The sequence below is a fragment of the Pelodiscus sinensis genome, chromosome 16, assembly GCF_049634645.1.
Source record: "Pelodiscus sinensis isolate JC-2024 chromosome 16, ASM4963464v1, whole genome shotgun sequence".
In the NCBI taxonomy this organism is placed as follows: Eukaryota; Metazoa; Chordata; order Testudines; family Trionychidae; genus Pelodiscus; species Pelodiscus sinensis.
In genome coordinates this window covers 28659374-28678987 of record NC_134726.1, presented here as the reverse complement: position 1 = coordinate 28678987, position 19614 = coordinate 28659374, and the positions used below count along the sequence as shown (strand labels likewise).

Here is a 19614-nt window from a genome sequence, read left to right as displayed (position 1 = left end):
TTAAAAGTTTCTTTTTCTACACTCTCTGCTTGCGAGTGGGGACGCATTGCCTCTCAGAGGCGCTCCGGGGTGTGGTGTGAATTTCCCAGGTTACTGGGTTGGGGCTCGAGCCAGTTCTGTGTTGGATGGATGGAGAGAGACCCCTAGATATTGAACCTGGCCCTGGCTGCTGCTGGCACTGTTTGGCAGAAGGGTTACACTACTATCTCTGGTGTATAGACATACTATTGGGGCCTGTAGGGATCAGCTGATTTGGCTAAGTCTATTGTAGAGGTGAGAGTAGAACCCACAGCCGGGGCCTGATTCCAATGCCTGATTAACGTTCTGCACATGAATATTTATCTTCCTCATCTAGAAAACTACTCTCAACGCCTCAGTGCATCGTGCAGCGATGATGGGTCTGGCTGCTGCAGGCACTCTGTTCTTGCCAGAAGAAAGTGCTCTCTCTGGCAGCTAGACCTTGAACTTTGTACCCGCCAGTACTGACCTGGTGCAGCGGGGTTCTTGCAGAGTGACAGAAAGTAGGGCTGAGATGGGTGTCTGGATTCCCCAGTTTCTTAACAGGTGTAGTTTTAGATGATCTGTAGCTGTCACTGTGAAAAACACACTCACATGAACAGACTGAACTACATGCATAAGAGCCAGGCCTTTAGAGAGAGAACAGGCATGGGAAAAGCCAGACACAGCCCTTCTGGAATGTTTGGAGACAGGACTGATTTAAAAGCAAGGGAGGGCAGATTTAGGGTGGAAAGAGAACCTCAGAACTCAGGGAAACAGAGGACCCCAAACCCATTTAAAAGAGCTTTATTAATATGCATTGGTTTTCTCACTGATTGGTTTAGAACCAAAGTCCCCCACCCTCACCCCATTCACTCACTCCCTGGAGAAGATTCCTCCTAAAACAGAGCTACCTTGCAATTGCATAATAGAGCAAGGACTGCTGGTTTGCTTTTCTGGAGGTTCTTCTAGCATGGTATCTCATTTGGGGTCTGGCCTCTAGGAACCAAATCTGGCTTGGGACTCATGTTGGAGAGACTTTTGAGGACAGGGAGAGGCTCTGCATCATTGAGCGATATTCATCTTAGTATGTATATTACTGGAACGTCTTTGATTTCCCTTTTCCGCTCTCCTGCCCAGCCCCCATAAGAAAAACCAGTGCAGGTTTGCACTGTGTCTGTCAAATCACCTCTCATTCCTGTTTGATTCTGCCATTGCTTTGATCTCCGCCCAATAAATTGCAGTTTTATATTTTCCATGTCAGATGATGCCTCCATGAGCCTAATCCTACTCATACTGAAATCAGCATGGGTTTTGCCACTGGTTTCTATAGGGTCAGAATCAGGCCCCTGGAGTAATATCACTGTTACTGAATTTCTTAAGGTGACGTGATTTTTCACCTTTGTGCAAACAGCATCTTCTGAGAGCCTAGGACTTGGGCAGAACATGAAAAGATTGCAGAGTTCAAACCAATACCAAACCCCTGTGGCATAGGAGATGCATGCCCTAAGGGTATGTCTAGACTACATGCCTCTGTCGCCAGAGCCATGTACATTAGACTACCCGACATAGTCAATGAATCTGGGATTTAAATATCCCCGGCTTCATTAAAATAAAAATGGCCGCCGCGCTTTGCCGGCTAAGCTGATCGTCGGCACAGCGCGGCAGTCAAGACGTGGCTCGGTCGACAGGGGAAGCCTTTGTTGGCCGCTCCTTTATGCCTCGTGAAACAAGGTTTACAGGAGCAGTTGACAAAGGCTTTCCCATCAACCGATCCACGTCTTGACTGCCGCGCTGTGCCGACGATCAGCTGAGCTGTCACAGCGCAGCAGCCATTTTTATTTTAATGAAGCCGGGGATATTTAAATCCCGACTTCATTGACTATGTCAGGTTGTCTAATTTACATGCCTCTGGTGACATGTAGTCGAAACATACTCTAAATGTGTAACAGACTGATGTCCCTTTCAACCTATCGATAGGAGCAGATGAGTGGTGCATCAGTCACATTCAAAATATAACCCCAGTCTCTCCCCCAGTCACACACAATCCAACCCAAAAAAGATAATGGGCAAGTTACGTAGGATACAATTAAAGTGTTGACAGACCCCTAGCCATAATTGCATGGGTTGCACACTGTAATTGACTGCTGAGCTGCAAGACCCAGGATCAGCCCATTCTCCAGGAAGGATGGAAATGCATTCACCTATCTGACTCCAAGACGATGGATGGAAGTTCAAATTTCGCTCCACAAGGAAGATCCTTCTTGTTGCCAGAGAGCACTTTTCTGGCCTCTTCTTTGTTTAGGTCCAGCTGATGAGCTATATTCAATGCAGAGCCACACTGGGACCACAAAAGAAAAAGAGGTTGGTGGAAGTGTAAACAGACACAGCAAAGATGTTTTTCAGTACAAACCCCTCTTTCTACTCAGCTTCTTTAAACATAGATCTCCAAATGCAGTAGCCACCTGCCCTTTCTTGAACCCCTCATCACATCCTGCATTTTGTTTCATTTTGAGACACAGCTTTGGTCTGGCACTGAAGAAGCAAGGAGAAAAAGTGGAAAGGTGCCTGGGGCATGTAAGAGGGTTTCCCCAGTTCACCTGCTTCTGTCAATCCTCCAGCCCACAAACTGAAAGGGGGTTGTTTGGTTCAAAAGGCATCAATCCACAGCACAGCAAAGCTTCCCAACACACGCCCAGTTATTGATGGAGTCTTTGCAACAAGGTCAGCCTCCTAATCACATGCGGGAGATTGGCTGATGAAGCATATGTAGTTTCCTTCTTCAGGATCCAAAGCCACAACCTGCCATCATGCATCAACATTAAAGAGAGTATCTGGAAGAAGTTTGGTTCCTGTATATCTGTGGTGTGCAACCTGTTCTGAAGCCTTAGCCACTATAGCCACACTCAACCAGCCAAATGGCGAGGGGAGAGACAGGCGGGGCTGCTCTGGCCAGGCCAGGCCGACAGGTAACCATAACCGGTAAGCATCAGTAAGGGTGATGCTTACTGATTAACCATTCACATCCCTACCTCCAACCCAACATGATAGGGGACTACCCTGCCCCTTCCAGCTGTCTCTTGGTTCCTCTCTACCTCCAGAAGCCTTAAGCTCTGAGTGAAACAAGAATAGATCCATTAAATAACAAGTATTCCCACCTAAGTAACACCTGAACGTCAGCCATTCCGCAGAAGGTGGGCTGAAGAGGACCATCTGCTGAATGGTGACTGACCTATTATCCTCCCCAAACCAGCATGTGGCGTGGTATGGAGGCCCCAGTCCAGAAAAGCACCACGTGTGGCACTGAATAGAATTCACTGAGAGTGTGCTGGGTTCAGCCCTGCCTCACCCTCAATGTGCTGGACGTCATTGAGTGAATCAGGAGCAGGCGGGTCAGGGTCCCCTCCTCTAGCTCACGGTAGTACAGTTGATACAGCATCCTCAGCGTCTCTGGGACAGGGATGTCATGGCCTAGAGCAGGGATGGGAAAGGAGAAAGTTAGGGATCACGGAAGAAGGAACCGAGAGCCTGATTTGTCAAAGGGGCTGAAAACCCACAGCTTACATTAAAGCTAAGGAGGACAGAGCAGAATTTGGCCCACAAGCAGGAAGGTCTTTAGATGGAATTATTTTTAGCCTTCTCCATTCGCTAGCTAATAATTTCTAATATTCTCCATTTGTTCCTCAGCTGCTCTCTCTCCAGACAGGAAGAGGGTTGGAATTTTACCTTTGAGCAGCATTTGCTGCTGCTGAATGATTTCCTCGCAGAGCAGCCTGTGCTGCTGGTGCCGCTGGATGACAAAATCCTTCTGGCACAGCAGGTTCTCCCTGTACAAGGCATTTGCCTGCAACTCCGTGTTCCCCACTTCCAGCTCGTGAGCCTTGCAGAGAAGCCTCAGCACCTCTCGTTGGTCTTCACTGGTGATTTGTTTGGGTAACAGCTTCTCCATCTGGGAGGCTTTTTTCTTGGCGTTGGCCAAGCGCTGCTCCAGCTCGGACTGAAAAGGAAGACGAGGACTTGCATGCACCAGTGGGTCTGCACTTCATTTATTTATGAAATGCTCAAGATACAGCTCAGGCGTCTGAGCCAGTGCCGCTACACCTACCCCTTCCCAGAAATGGGATACGTGCACATTTTGTTTAGCAATGATGATGAAGCTCATTTATATTCTGGTAGGGTTGACAATGTGGCTAGGCAGCATCCAAGCACACAGGAGGAGAGAGTCCTCCAGCCTGAAGAATGTACCAATGGGAAATGCTATTTAAGCATAAAGAATTATTGGAGTACTGTACAAACATTGGCTAGTGAATCCACATAGCACCCCTAAGAAGGAGGTACAGAAACACTGTCTTCATTTTATATGTGAGGAAAAGCACATAGTTTGTGGCTTGCTCCAGTAAGAAGAAATCAGAGGCGGATCCAGGATTAGAACTCAGGAGTTCCTAGTCACTAGCTCAGCAAGGGGCAATCTAGGCTACTGAATGGGCCACATGAGTAGCCCTCCTTCATCTCAGTGGGCTGGAAGATTGTTGCAACCAAGATGGCTCCTGGGACAGGGTGGTTTTGCTCACTGTGCTTGTGTATGTTGGATTTGCAGGATGCGCCGACTGAACCGTGCCAGAGCTTTGATTGGATGTAGGGGAAGCACACGGCTCTTACAGTCAATGCTGTGTGCAATCAGCACGCTCCTCACTTCACCTGCCCTGGCTTTACATGTGTGTCACTTTAATAATACCAGTAGGAAAAAAAACAACACGAAAGGAAACCAAAGGAATCTGGCAACCCTACATGCGGGCAATAGTAAATAAAGTGTCACCTAGTAGCCAGATGGGCCGCTGCTTGCCCACCAATGCAATGGCTCCATCCAATCCATGTTATCCATATTTAAAAGTTCCTGTAAACTCCCCTGCATGACCTTCCTGAATACTGGTGTAATGATTTCCCAAAGCAACACTCCCCAACGACTCATAACAAATATCCTTCTGCTTCCCAGTGGGAAATACAAGTACAATCTCTTCCCCTTAGTTTTATGACGGTGTCAGGGTGCAAGCCGCCTCAGTGCCCCCTGACTGTCCTCATCTAGCCCCTCTCAAGGCAAGTTACAGTCTGTATGGGTTGCTCATCATTGGCATTGGGGTTGTCTCAACTGCCCTGCTTACGTAGGCTGCATCATGATCCGCCTCCAAACCAGGGTTTTGTCTAGAGCCCCTAGTCAGGGGGAGTCTTGGCTGGCCCTCTCCCAGCCCTAACTGGCTATCCCCAGCTTGTCTCCCTCCTAGGAACTCCTGCTTCCTCCGCAGTCAGCCCTTCACTGGCTCCCCCCATAAGCAAACTGTGCTTCTCTATATAGCTGCCAGCTGGGCTCTCCCTAGCCCAAACATCTTCAGCTGGCCTCTCTGTTTCCAGCCCCTGCTCAGGGCCTGAGTTCTGGTCTTAAAGGGCTAGTGCAGGGCAGGCGCCCTGTCACAGACAGTAAATGAAGCAGTGTCACAAAAGCCTGTGTTGTAGAGTCGTCTGTACCAGTGTTTCTCAACCTTTTTTTTATAAAGTACCCCTTTTAAAAAAAAATTGTAAGTACTCCCTTAAAAAAAACAACCTATAAGTGCCTCCAGTACCTACAGTTTTCAGACACACACAATTTTTTTTATCCACTGCAACACATTTGTTGAAACAACGTAATTGTAGCCGGGTGGGCAATGAAATTTTTGGGTGTGAAAACAACAAAAATAATAAAGCGCTGTAAAACTTAAAATAAAAATTCAGTTTTCTCCAAATTTCAGTTGTGCTGATGTACTCCGCCCCCTCCCCCGACTTCTCTCGAGTACCCCTAAGGGTACTCGTACCACTAGATGAGAAACACTGGTCTGTACAGCATCTTTCAGAACTTGGATTCTATGCTGAGTGGCCAGAGGGGACCTCTGCACACAACTGACTGCTCAAGTGCATTTGCTGTTTCCTCCTTCAGGTTCTCTGGTGTCTAAAGTGCTGGCTCTCCCTCCATGTGGTGCCCCACTATCCTGCTGACCTCACACTCACTCAGACTCCAGCTGAAGCACAGGACCAGGCTATGGAGAGGTCACCTGGTTGATGTTCGCTCTCACCTTTAAGGCTGCTGTTTTTCGCTGCTCTGCCAATAGCACGTTGATTTCCTCTCTTGCCACGGTGACTTCATGAGGTTCAGGGGAATCTGCCTCCTCTACTTCTCGGTCTGCCTCCTCCATGTTTTCATCTTCCTTTCCATTCACCAGCTTGTTATGACACTTCTGAGCATGTTGAGTCTTCTCTCGTTCCCAGCTGCCAGCAAAAACACAAGAGTGAAAACCATTAACTTCCAAGGGCCCAGCAACAGTTACTCGAACACTTGTTAGCCAGTAATCCCATGACATATTTATTTAGTTTTTTATGCCTTCCCAATTTCCTTTTGCATGGCAACAGCTGAGCTAACCATACCAATCCTGACAGCACCATGGCTGGTACCTAGCATATAGCAGCCAGCAAACAATATCCTAGTTTCTGGGAGGATACAAAGAGTCTTCAGTGAGATGTTTAAACTGTAACGAAGCACTGCCTCTTCCATCACTACAAGCTGCTGTAGCAGCAGCTGCATAGAGATGTTTACTAGACATATGTCATCTAATGAAGATTCTTTTTCTGAGTTTTATATTTCTACAAAAATGTATACAGGGGTTGAACAGACTGATAGGTAACCAATTAGCACCATACCCAGAACTTAAAACTACTCAGAGTTTGTCCAATAGCAAAGGCTGGGTTAGCTCTATTTACAATGGGAACGTGGAGAGAACACATCATTAGCACCAGGCAAGGTACCCCCTGAATTGAGGATGTTAAGGCCAACAATTCAGGTTTGCCATCACAAGTTAACATAGATTTCAATAAAAACTCAAGTCCTAGATCAGACATAGGGTTTTTTGGGGGGAAAAGTCTAGTGTTTTCACTCTCTGTTGTAGCTCTAAACTTGATGCTGGAGAAAGACAATAGAACCACCTGCTCTAAATAGTATCATTGCTTTGCATCAATTATAATTTTAACCACATGCAGCCTCTGACGAATGAAAAACTATTCTCACTCCTTGCTTAATTGCACAATAGTGGTTAAAAGCCAGAGCTTCCCATAGTGGAGATCCAGTCCCTGTGGAAAGACACCACCTTGTGTTTCTACACATTAATGTTGCAACTATAACTGATAACTGCCATGTGTTGAAACCTGACTTCAACTGTTCTCTCTCACTCCCATCAGAAGCACTAGAAAGGATTTGGTGCTCGTGCCCTGACGGCAGAATCCCCTTTCTATCATAAGTCTCCGAGGAGTGGCCATGTTAGTCTGCATCTGCAAAAACAACAAAGAGTCCTGTGGCGCCTTACAGACTAACAGAGATTTATTTGGGAATAAACTTTTGTGGATAAAAACAACTTTGTCAGATGCACGAAGTGGAAATTACAGAGGCAGGGATATAGATATAGGTACTAGAATATGTAAAGTAGGGATGTTCAATAGGTAGCAGGATGTAATAGGGTCATCGTGTAGCTGCTGGAAATCTCAGCAATTTCACGCACTGAGGACTAAGCTTTATATTGAAGAGCCCGCAGTGAAGCCTCCCCAGGAGGAGGCTTCACAGTGGCAAGGAAGCCACCTCCGCAGGGAGCGGAGTGGGCAGCCCTTCCCCACCCAGCTCCCAGGGAGGAAGCATGATGTTGTGAAGGCCAGAACTTTAACAGGATTCAAAAAAGAGCTAGATAAAGCCATGGACGATTGGTCTATCAATGGCTGTTAGCCAGGATGGGTCGCAATGGTGTCCCTAGCCTCTGTCTGTCAGAGGCTGGAAATGGGTGACGGGGGATGGTTCACTTGATTCATTCTGTTCATTCCCTCTGGGTCACCTGGCATTGGTCACTGTTAGAAGACAGGACACTGGGCTAGATGGACCTTTGGTCTGACCGGCTGTGTCTAGGCTGGCCAGGTTTTCTGGAAAATCAGCCGCTTTTCCGGAAAAACTTGCCAGCTGTCTACACTGGCCGCTTGAATTTCCGCAAAAGCACTGACTTCCTACTGTAAGAAATCAGAGCTTCTTGCAGAAATACTATGCTGCTCCCGTTCAGGCAAAAGTCCTTTTGCGCAAAACTTTTGCGCAAAAGGGCCAGTGTAGACTGCTCGGATTTGTTTTCCGCAAAAAAGCCCCGATCGCAAAAATGGCAATCGGGGCTTTTTTGTGGAAAAGCGCGTCTAGATTGGCACAGACGCTTTTCCACAAAAAGTGCTTTTGCGGAAAAGCATCCGTGCCAATCTAGACGCTCTTTTCCGAAAATGCTTTTAACGGAAAACTTTTCCTTTAAAAGCATTTCTGGAAAATCATGGCAGTCTAGACATAGCTACCCAGTATGGCTGCTCTTATGTTCACTGCCCTGCTGCAGTGAAGCCACCTCCCTGGAACTAACATCATTAATCCGTAAACATCTGCTTATGGTGAACACTCTAACATCCCTAATGAGCAGAAGGGTTCATTAGGGATGTGCTACCTACCAAGTGTAGGACCACAGTTAACAAGGCCAATCCAATCAGGAGGGGGCTTACTCCCAGCAGCTGATGGGGAGGTGTGACTACCAAAAGGCCTCCTGTCATAGTACAGCACTTCCAATTAAATCACTATGCCCTATCGGGCTCTTTTGCTCGGCAGTCTGAGACCCCTCTGCCTGACCAGGCTGAACTACTGTAAATGTTTTATCCCCTTCTCCCTTTTAGAAAAGTCTCATTTCCAAAGTCAGATACAGATCTGGGTATTTTTCAAGGCGTCTCTTCCCCCTGCAGAGCCCTGAAATACTCACAGCTACCACATTCTTGCTCTGCAGCAGCACCCCGCCCTAATCTGGCGACTGAATCCATGCAGGATATTCATGGAACAATTGACTTATTGCTCAATAGGGGCACATTGCTCCACCTTATTCTTAACAATCCCGCACTGCAGTAGGGATGGAGGGCACTTTGCTGGAGATGCTCATGTCTGGGCTCAAAGGTTGCTCTCTCCTTGTTGGTTCAATCTCTCCTGTGCGCCGACCTATTCTAACCACTAGAACAATTGCCAAAGGGACAGTTATATGAGCTATTCTGTATGCATATGGAGGTGACTGGTGTGTGACATGTAGTGAACCAAGAAACTGGATCAGAAACACTTTATTTCTTACTGAAAACACAGGCTCTGTCTACACTGCAATAGGGAGGCAGGTTTGGAGCACATGTAGGTATCCCTGAGCTAGCTCACTAAATATAGCAACGTAGCTGTATTGGCAGTATGTCCTCAGCATCCCAGGTAGGACCATACTCAGGTGGTCAACTTGCATCGTCACTAGTGCACTACTTTTTTTTTTTAGCAAGTTAGACCAATCAAAGCTAACTCCAGTATGCCTGAGTGAATAAGGAAAAGTTATTTACTTGTTCCCATAATATAAGAACTAGGGGGTCACCAAATGAAATTAATAGGTAGCAAGTTTAAAACAAACGAAAGAAAGTTTTTCTTCATGTAGCGCTGTCAACCTGTGGAACTCCTTGCCAGAGGATGTTGTGCAGACCAGAACTTTAACAGGTTTCAAAAAAGAACTAGCTAAATTCAAGAAGATTAGGTTCATCAATATTTATTAGCCAGGATAGGTTGGAATGATGTCCCTAGCCTCTGTTTGTCAGAGGCTGGAAATGGATGACACGAAAGGGATCACTTCATGATTTCCTGTTCTCGTGGGCGGTTGGTATAGCTGGGGCTCGGGGATGCAGGCCCCCAGCCTCACCTACAGCTCCGCCCCCTCTGTTAAGGCCCCGCCCTTGATAGGGAGAAGGTGGGACAGTGCACCAAGTGCACCCACCCAGTGCAGGACAAAAGGCAGCGCCCAAGCACTCCCCAGCCTCCCTGGAGCACTGGGGAGGGACAGAGAAGCGGGGCAGCACGCCGAGTGCCCCCCACCTTCCCCAGAGCACCAGGGAGGGCAGAGAGGCGAGGGGAGCATGCGGGCAGTCCAGGTCCCAGAGAACCATGCACGGTAGGGAATAGGCAGGTCAGCACGCCGAGTGCTCCCCAGCCTCCCTGGAGCACTGGGGAGGCTCAGAGACGTGGGACAGCGTGCTGGGGAGGGGAAGAGAGACAAAGGGAACATACACACAGAGCAGTTCCTGGAGCACCGGGGAAGGGAGGTGAGGTGTCAGGGCAGGTGCAGAGCACTGGGGGAGGGGAGGCAGTCACGTGGTTCCATCCTCTGGCCAGGAGCAATGGGGAAGGCAAGTGCGGGAAGCAGCAACACTCCACCTCCAGAACACCTATAGCAGGTAATCTGTGGGCAGGGAGAAGCTGGTGGTCCTCTGCCTAAGCCACCAGACACCCATGCCTGTTCTGTTCACTTCCTCTGGGGTGTCTGGCATTGGCCACTGTTAGAAGACAGGACACTGGGCTAGATGGACCTTTGATCTGACCCAGACGGCCGTTCTTATGTTCTCCTGATGCCATCTAGAAACAAGTGCCTTTGGCGGAAGCTGGAGCTATGTGACTTTAGGATCTCTCATAGCGTTGGCAGGGATCTGCATATTAATTTTGTGCTCATCACTAAGGGTGTGTCTAGACTACAGGGTTTTGTCGACAAAAGTGGACTTTTGTCGACAAAACTATACCTGCGTCCACACTGCCTTTGAGTTATGTTGACATAACGTTGACAAAACTCAGCAGTTTTGTCGACGTATGTAAACCTCATTCTACGAGGAATAACGCCTTTTGTCGACAGAGTTCTGTCGATAGAAGGCATTATTGCATGTACACTGTCCTTTGCGTCCACACTGTTATGTCGACAAAGCGGCTTGCTTTGTCGACAGAACTGGATGTAGTCTAGATGCTCTTTGTCGACAGAAGCTTTGTCGACAGTATCTGTCGACAAAACTTCTGTCAACAAAACCCTGTAGTCTAGACACACCCTAAGTGCCCAGCCATGCAGTGGACGTACTCACTCGGCAATCGTTAGCAAATGCCTGGAGGTATCGATGTGTAGCTCAATGTTCGTGTTCTCCAGCTCCATGAGACTGCGGCGCATCTCCATTTGCTCCTTGAAAGCCCCGATCAGCTGCTCTCGTAACTTGTTCATCTCTTGCCGGCTGTATGCCTCGGAATCCTGATGCTCCTCCACTGTGGAAGAAAACAACAGCTTTCCTGCTTCCTATCTGCAGCATGTCAGAGCTACCCCATGGGACTGATAAGGGCCAGAAGTGATTCCTTTGGGGGCTAGTCATCCATTCCATGTTCCATGAGGCACACCTGATACAAACCTTTGTCAGTCTGCGATGCGGAGGGTCAGTGACAGTGTTGTACTTTGAAGCCAACGGGACTGCTAAGTTTAAACTTGTGCTATGCTATATCATGGCCAGTTACCCCTAAATCATCTTTCAGTTTCATCATTGGAAGGGAGTGGTGAGAAGCCTGCATTACAGGGGCATTGACAGAACCCTTCCTTGTTACCTGGGAGCTGTTTTCTCTGAAAAATGGCCTAAGATATTGTAACTGAGATCCACTGATCTTTGGAAGAAGGAGGGGTGGGAAGGGCTTGTCGGTCAGACACCTTTACAATTTTCTGTTAAAAGGAACATTCCCCACAGTGAGATCAACTGAAAAGTGACTCTGGAAACAAAATTATTCCAGAAACTGAAACAAAAATGTCTGGCCTGACACTGCTAGAGAACCTGGAGGTGCACGGCAGCAAAGCAATCATAATTACATGAGAATCATTACAGAATCAGATAGGGATGTAAGCAACTAGTCGACTATCCGATAAGCAAAAGCTTATTGGACAGCCGACTAGTCCCTCGACTAGTCACTTCTCCCCCACCTTGCTGCCTCTACTTGAGGCAGCAAAGGGGAGAGCAGGAGCCGGTGCTTAAAAGCATCTGCGAGGGGCAGGGGAGGTAGGAGGGTAGCAGGGACCAGGCGCAAGCCAGGAATCAGCTGATTCCTGGCTCGTGCCCAGTCCCAGATGCTGCACCTCTGCTTTTTAAATGTATTAAGAGCTTGCCGGCTCTTAATACATTTAAAAATCAGAAGTGCGGGGGTGGGAGGGGGACCTGGCACAAGCTGGGACAGCTGATTCCTGGCTCACGCTGCGCTTTAGTCTTTTAAATATATTACAAGCCGTTAGAGGTTAGCTCCCGGGTCAGGGATGGTCTAGTACTGGGTCCTGCCATGAGGGCAGGGGACTCAACTCAATGACCTCTCAAGGTCCCTTCCAGTCCTAGTATTCTATTATTCTATTATTCTAATCCCACTGCGGCTACCCCACTTTTCAAAGACAGATAAACCTCATTTTCCTGTTGAGGAAATTGAGACACAGAGAGGTTAACTGTCTGCCCAGAGTCACACAGGAAGACAATGGTAACGACTGGAATGGAATCCAGATTTCCTGACTCCGAGTTCTCCGCTCTGACCACTAGACATTGCTGCCTCTTCTACCTTTTTAAAAGCACCATGTGTGAGCTCTGGAAATGTAAAGAAGGGTCAAGCACAGGCGACTGGTGCACTGAGGTCTGGGGGAGGCAGGCTTCCAGCTCCACCTACATCCCCGCCCCCTCTGCCGAGGCCCTGCCCCCCACAGCGAGGGGAGGAGGCGGGGCAGCATGCCAAGCGCACCCCAGCATCTCTGGAGCACCGGGGAGATGAAGAGAGATGAGGGAGCACATGCGGGGCACAGCTCCTCACCCCCAGCCTCTCTGGCCAGAAGCACAGGGAGGGCAGGTGCTGGGGCCAGCAACACTCCACCCCCAGAACGCCTATAGCAGGTGTTTTGGGGGCGGAGTGTGGGTGTGGCCTTGCCTGGTGGTTTGGGAAGGCAAAGCCTTCCCCCGCCTAGGCTACCCGACCCCTATGGAATCAAGGAAAAAGACTTGAAAACGTTTCTGCAAAAGGAAACAAATGTCTTTGTCTCCAACACAGATGTGATAAAGGGAGATGAATTTGATGAGCCCATACTAACACAGTGATGTAAAACATGGCTGGCTACAAATGTGGCAACTGGAGAAGCGAGGGCTCAAATACAGGAAAGCCTATAAAGGACTCATGAAAGGGACGCTATGGAGGAGCTCTGATAATCACTTTAATAAACAAGATGATTATAAAGAATCCCAATAGACAGAAATGAAACCTTGATGAGACCAGCATCTACTCCCAGCTCTACCTTGTACATCTCTGATGTCAGAACTGACTGCACCCGTCTCCTTTTCTTGATTTTCAATCTTTGTCTTCAAACCCTTGATCTCCCTGCGTAGATCTGAAATGATGCTGGTGTACTGTGCAATGTGATAGGAAACATTCAGCAGGTTGCGTTTGACCTGGTGGATGAGAACACACAGGATCATTAATTCTTTCCTAGAATCATAGGACACTAGAACTGGAAGGGACATCGAAAGCTCATCGAGTCCAGTCCCCTGCCCTCGCGGCAGGACCAACCACCGTCTAGAGTTCTAGACCATCCCTGATAGATGTCTATCTAACCTGCTCTTAAATATCTCCAGAGATGGAGATGCCACAACCTCTCTAGGCAATTTATTCTAGTGTTTAACCACCCTGACAGTTAGGAAGTTTTTCCTAATGTCCAACCTAATCCTCCCCCACTGCAGTTTAAGCCCATTGCTCATTGTCCTATCCTCAGAGGCCAAGGAGAACAATTTGTCTCTCTTCCCCTTGTAACACTCCTTTAGGTACTTGAAAACCGCTATCATGTCCCCGCTCCATTTTCTCTTTTCTAAAATAAACAGGCCCGATTCTTTCAGTCTTCCCTCATAGTTCATGTTCTCTTGACCTTTAATCATTCTTGTTGCTCTTCTCTGGAGCTTCTCCAATTTCTCCACATCTTTCTTGAAATGCGGTGCCCAGAACTGGACACAATACTCCAATGGAGGCCTAATCAGCACAGAGTAGAGCGGAAGAATGATTTCTTGTGTCATGCTCACAACACTCCTGTTAATGCATCCCAGAATCATGTTTGCTTTTTTTGCAACAGCCTCACACTGTTGACTCATATTTAGCTTGTGGTCCACTATGATTCCTAGATCCCTTTTGGCAGTACTCCTTCCTACACAGTCGCTTCCCATTCTGTATGTGTGAAACTGATTGTACCTTCCTACGTGGAATACTTTGTATTTATCCTTATTAAACTTCACCCTATTTACTGTGAAAGGAAGGTGTTGAGGCCTACCCAGAATATGTCAAATGAGCACCAGTTTAATTGTAATTGGAAAGGAAAGGCAGCATTGTGAGATACAGAAGATGTAAAATAAAAACAAAATGTAATTGGATGACCAACAATAACCCCGCTTTTAGGGAAGTAAGTAACTCAGACAGCAATATGCAACAACGTGCTGATTACCCCAAATGGAGCAGACGAAAGTTTTGAAAGGGCAGAATAAGACAACAAAAATCTAACGTCAGCAATTGTCAGGAGAGTGGAGGAATACCAAAATACCGAAACAGGGTATACAAGGTTGGATGGAACAGACCAAGGACGGACGGGTTGCGAATCCAAAAAGCTAGGTCTAATCAACCAGAGCTCCCTCCCCAGCGCTCAATCCCACTGTCACACATAAGCTCCGAAAGAGGAACAACACCGGTCAAAAGCTGCAACGAAAACATCCAAAAAAGGGGAAACATAAAGAAAAGAATATCTCCTGAATCTAAGCAATGCTTCTATCTTTCTTAACATGCGTATTATATATTTATTAACTTTATAAATTGATTAAAGGTAAATCAGGAGGGTATATCAGTAGGAGGAGTTATTATTTCTTGTTTTTTTAACTGTACTGTTTTTCTACTTTTTATTTGTATATTACACTTTCTTAAAAGAATCAAAGATAGTAAATTAATTTACATGAAAAATTAATTATACAGGCAGTCCCCGAGTTACGCGGATCCGACTTACATCGGATCCGCAGTTATGAACGGGGCCCGTCTCCAGCAGACCAGGGAGAGGAAGCAAAGTGGCGGAGCATGCGGGGGCAGCAGCTTTGCTCTGCTTTTCTCCCCGTCTCCCTGGTCTGCAGACCAGGGGGACGGGGAGCAAAGCCGCGGAGCACGCGGGCAGCGGACAGCCCAGACGCGTCTGGGCTGTCCCGCTGCCCCCGTGCTCCGCGGCTTTGCTCCGGACGCCTGTGGTACAGCAGCTGGGGCGCTGCCGGTTGGTCCCGTAGCGCCGCTCTGGGCGCTACAGGACCAACCTGGCAGCACCCCAGCTGCTCTGCCCCAGGCATCCTGATTCAGCCACTGCTGGTCAGTTTCAGCAGCGGCTGAATCAGGACGCCTGGGGCAGAGCAGCTTGGGTGGTGCTGGGTTGGTCCAGTAGCGCCGAGGAGCGGCGGCGCTACTGGACCAACCCAGCAGCACCCCAGCTGCTCTGCCCCAGGTGTCCCCAAGTCAGCCGCTGCTGAAACTGACCAGCGGCTGACTACGGGAAGCCCCTGCCTCGGGCTTCCTGGAATCAGCCGCTGATCAGTTTCAGCAGCAGCTGACTTGGGGATGCCTGGGGTTCTTAAGTTGAATCTGTATGTAAGTCAGAACTGGCGTCCAGATTCAGCCGCTGTTGAAACTGATCAGTTTCAGCAGCGGCTGAATCTGGACGCCAGTTCCGACTTACATACAGATTCAACTTAAGAACAAACCTACAGTCCCTATCTTGTACGTAACCCGGGGACTGCCTGTAAAGTATATAGAAAAATAAAAATCTTTGTTTAACCCTAAAAAGAAGTATTCCTCTGTCTGCGGTTTCAAATTCTTTAAGGAACCAAACCTGGTTACCGAAGTTTACCTTAGACCATTTCTCCAGTTTGTTCAGATCATTTTCCATTATGACCCTATCCTCCAAAGCAGTCGCAACCCCTCCCAGCTTGGTATCATCTGCAAACTTAATAGGCATACTCTCTATGCCAGTATCTAAATCATTGATGAAGATATTGAACAGAACCGGTCCCAAAACAGAACCCCACTTGTTATACCTTTCCAACATGACTGTGAACCATTAATAACTACTCTCTGGGAACGGTTATCCAGCCAGTTATGAACCCTCCTTACAGTAGCCCCATGTAAGTTTGCATAGTTTATTGATGAGAAGATCATGCCTGACTGTATCAAATGCCTTACTAAAGTCTAGGTATACCATGTCCACCACCTCTTCCTTATCCACAAGACTTGTTACCCTATCAAAGAAAGCTATTTCTTTCATTGTAGCACAATGGCTGTCAAATAAAATATCCCTTCCTAAGAGAGGAGCCCAGTCACAGAAAGGGATTCAGTTCCCCTCAATCAATGGGATAACTGTAGATAACTGGCTATCTATCTTCCTCATGCAGGCCTTTCCATTGCCCACACCAATTGCCTTTCATTTTCACAGTCTCCATTCACTCCTTTCTGCTTGCTCATTGCTACCCTGTCCAACACCCACTATGTTCTGTGATCCTCTCTCTCGTGATGGTATCTACCCACTGCTCCTTGCCATACCCATTGCTGTCTTCCTTCCATCACACCGGACACACTCTCCCTTTCCATTCTGTCTGCTTCCCCGTCCTTTCAGCCACCATGTTGTCAACTCCCTGCCTTTCCAATCAGGCTACCTTTCTCCTCTCCCGTCAAGCCTTTCAACATTGACATGGAGCGAACCATCTGCCCTTTCTCTCCCCTATCACACACTGAATCCTCCTTTCCCAGCCCATTATCTTTATCCTCCTCCCACCCGTCCCACCCCCCCATCCTGGCCTGTTTTTAGTCTACATGATTTAGCTCTTGGAGGGCCTGTTGCTTACCCTTGTCTTGATGTTTTTCGCTCGATAAGCATAGATCAAGGTTGTTCGAGATTCTTCAAAGTAGATGCTGGCAGGACTGATGTGGGCAATCATAACTGTCCTGCTATTTCCCCCTAAGGAGTCCTAGAGGAATGCAACATTGCCAGTGTTTAGTTTAACAAGAGTAGAGACTAGGAAAGACACTAAGTGAAAACACGCCGACCTTAAAGAAACACTAATTGAGTTTTCCCTGCTTGTTTTTCCCTTTGATATTTTCATTCTCTCTGCTCCTTGTTTCGTGCTCCCTTCTCTTTTTCTTTCCCCCCTCTCCCTTATTTATTTTGGTCTACACATCCTAAACTCATAACTCTGGTCATCTGAAGAAGTGGGCTGTGCTCACAAAAGCTCAAGATCCCATCTACATGTTTTGTTAGTCTATAAAGTGCTACCAGACCTTTTATTGTTATTTAAGTTTATCCTGTACAGACTAACTCGGCTACCCCTTGAAGCTACTAATTAAGATGTTCATTTAGATTCCGATGGAGGATATTGACTAAAGGCTATAGGAAGAGCTGGTCAAAAAATTTCACTGAAACTTTTTTCCAATAAACAAAAAGCTTTTTTGACTAACTGGGAACTTTTGCTGGAAAATCTCTACAATACCAAAAATGTTTCACATTTTTTATTTTAAAAAGTCTACATATTATTTTAAATAAACATTTTGTTTGTCTGTTTTTCACAGTATTGTGTGTTTACATATATTTTTCAACCAGCTGTAGCAGTAGGATCAACACCAAGTTGGGCTGAGATTCAGACCCAAACCAATGAAAGCACGCTGGGACTCATAAACAAAGACAGCGAATGGCCCTTGTTACTCAGAAACCTTTAAAGTTTATCATGTGACCAATAAGAGCACACTAGTCCAGGACTTCCAAACCTTGACCTTTCATTTTTGTGGTAATATGGCCACAATAAATTACTGGGTGGGTTTGAAATCCCACACAAGATCCTGGAGTGATTTCCTAAACTTTGGAAGGATAAAAGGGTCAAGACATGATGATTAGCTCTCAAGCGTCGCCAGTACAAGCAAGCAACATGTCAATTCCCTTCCTCACCAGTTGTAAACAGTACCTTCAACAAGCGTGTGAGTTTGCTGTCTCGAAAATTGACATACTGGCCCCGACTTCCCCCCTTCTCACTCAAGGCACTGATGCAGTTCCCCAGAGCTAGCAGAGAGCGGTTGATATGGGCTCCCTCCTTCATTCTCTTGCCATGGTTCTGAGTCTGCTTGGAGTGAAAGAGAAGTCACTTCAGAAAGACAGAGTTGTACTGTGGGAATGGATTGACTCATGCAACGTTAATATCAGGATTCGCGTTTCAAAGCTTGAGCTTCTCTCACAAATCGAGATGGAAACCAGGACCAGTCAGCTCTGACACAAGCGGGTACCACTGAAAGCTCACAACAGAACTGAATGGCCCCCGGTCTCCATTAGATGTTTTGCATAAACTGAAAATTACCCACCCATGGTTTGTTTTCTGCAAATAGGGTTGCAGATCATGGCAGATCTAACATCTTTCTGTGGAAACATCTTTCCATCCATTCATTCCAATATTGCTCTCCGCAACTGCCAATCATTTCTGTGTCTCTCTTTGATACCCAACAATAATTCCTAGCTATATATAGCATTTATCATCAGTAGATCCCAAAGCACTTTACAAAAGAAGTCAGCATCACGCTATGCATTTTACGGGTGTGGAACCTGAAGAGCAGAGAGGTGAAGTGACTTGCCCAAGATCACCAGCAGGCCAGTGGGCAAGCCAGGAACAGAACCCAGGTCTCCTGAATCTAAGTCTGGGGCTCTGATTGCATCTAGCCAGCTGCTTGTCCCACCCTTCTTGTCATCAGCCCTTCCACTGATTCATCAATTTTTCCTTCAACTAAGAGAAGTCCAAGCCAAGACCTGAATGCTGCATATAACCCCTGGAGTCTTATGACACAGTCCATCACCAGCCAGCCTCATCGTACATTTGCAGGGTGAGGACAACCTAACCATTTGTAGATCTTTACTGCTGATTAATTCAAATAGCAACAGATTTATATTCAACTTTCTAAAAGTTACAGGCAAATGCCATGCCATGTAGTGTGTTTTGTTTTGTTCATCCTGCCCATTGCACAGCGTTTTATAGGTCTATTTATTTTCTACTTTAAAATTTCATAAACATGCAATTTTATTGCAGTTCTTGGGCTTTTGGCCAATTGTCATGGTAGCCTTTAGTACTGCAAAATTTGCTCTAACTATTGATCTGATTACCTTTTCTTCAGTATCTTCTTCCATCCATCTAACTATCATCTATCCCCATAAAGTGGTAATGAAGAGTACCAGGGAACAGTGGTTAAAGCTTTTAGTTCTCCTGCTTGTCTGCCCACCATATTTAACCTGTCTATCCTTCAAATAATTCATTGTCCTCCATCCTCTTTTCTCTCTTCTCTTCCTTCCTGTAAACCAATGTTCCACATATTCTATTTATTTTGGCTTCCATTTATCTGACCTTCTATCCCTTTGTCCTCTAGCTACCTACTTATTTATACTTTCTTTGTCAATGACACTAATCTATCATTCTGCATAGCTGCCACTTTTTAAAAGATATTTTCAAATTCACATATTTTGCAATGATTCATGCACTAAGATGAAACATTCTTGCTCTCATCTCCTGCTTCTCTCATCTGTATTTCCTCTATGCCATCAATGAAAAAATATTCACAACTGTCTTTATAACAGCCCACATATCAATACACAGCAACCAAAGTTCAACAACACA

At 46.7% G+C, this 19614-nt stretch overlaps 1 protein-coding gene across 3 annotated transcripts in view; it reads right to left on the bottom strand.

Moving 5' to 3' along the window:
* Positions 1 to 19614, bottom strand: part of LOC102443372 (kinesin-like protein KIF19) — a 53392-nt gene that overhangs the window by 6434 nt on the left and 27344 nt on the right. For 2 of the 3 annotated variants that reach the window (XM_075899600.1, XM_075899602.1), the window contains exons 8-16: positions 17926 to 18081; positions 16816 to 16938; positions 13203 to 13356; positions 10993 to 11167; positions 6099 to 6291; positions 3724 to 3994; positions 3347 to 3468; positions 2202 to 2338; positions 488 to 593 (exon numbers count right to left, since the gene is read on the bottom strand). In XM_075899600.1, coding sequence (XP_075755715.1) covers positions 488 to 593; positions 2202 to 2338; positions 3347 to 3468; positions 3724 to 3994; positions 6099 to 6291; positions 10993 to 11167; positions 13203 to 13356; positions 16816 to 16938; positions 17926 to 18081 — 1437 coding nt within the window. The remainder of the gene's footprint in view (positions 1 to 487; positions 594 to 2201; positions 2339 to 3346; positions 3469 to 3723; positions 3995 to 6098; positions 6292 to 10992; positions 11168 to 13202; positions 13357 to 16815; positions 16939 to 17925; positions 18082 to 19614) is intronic. The other variant, XM_075899601.1, reaches the window with a different exon arrangement.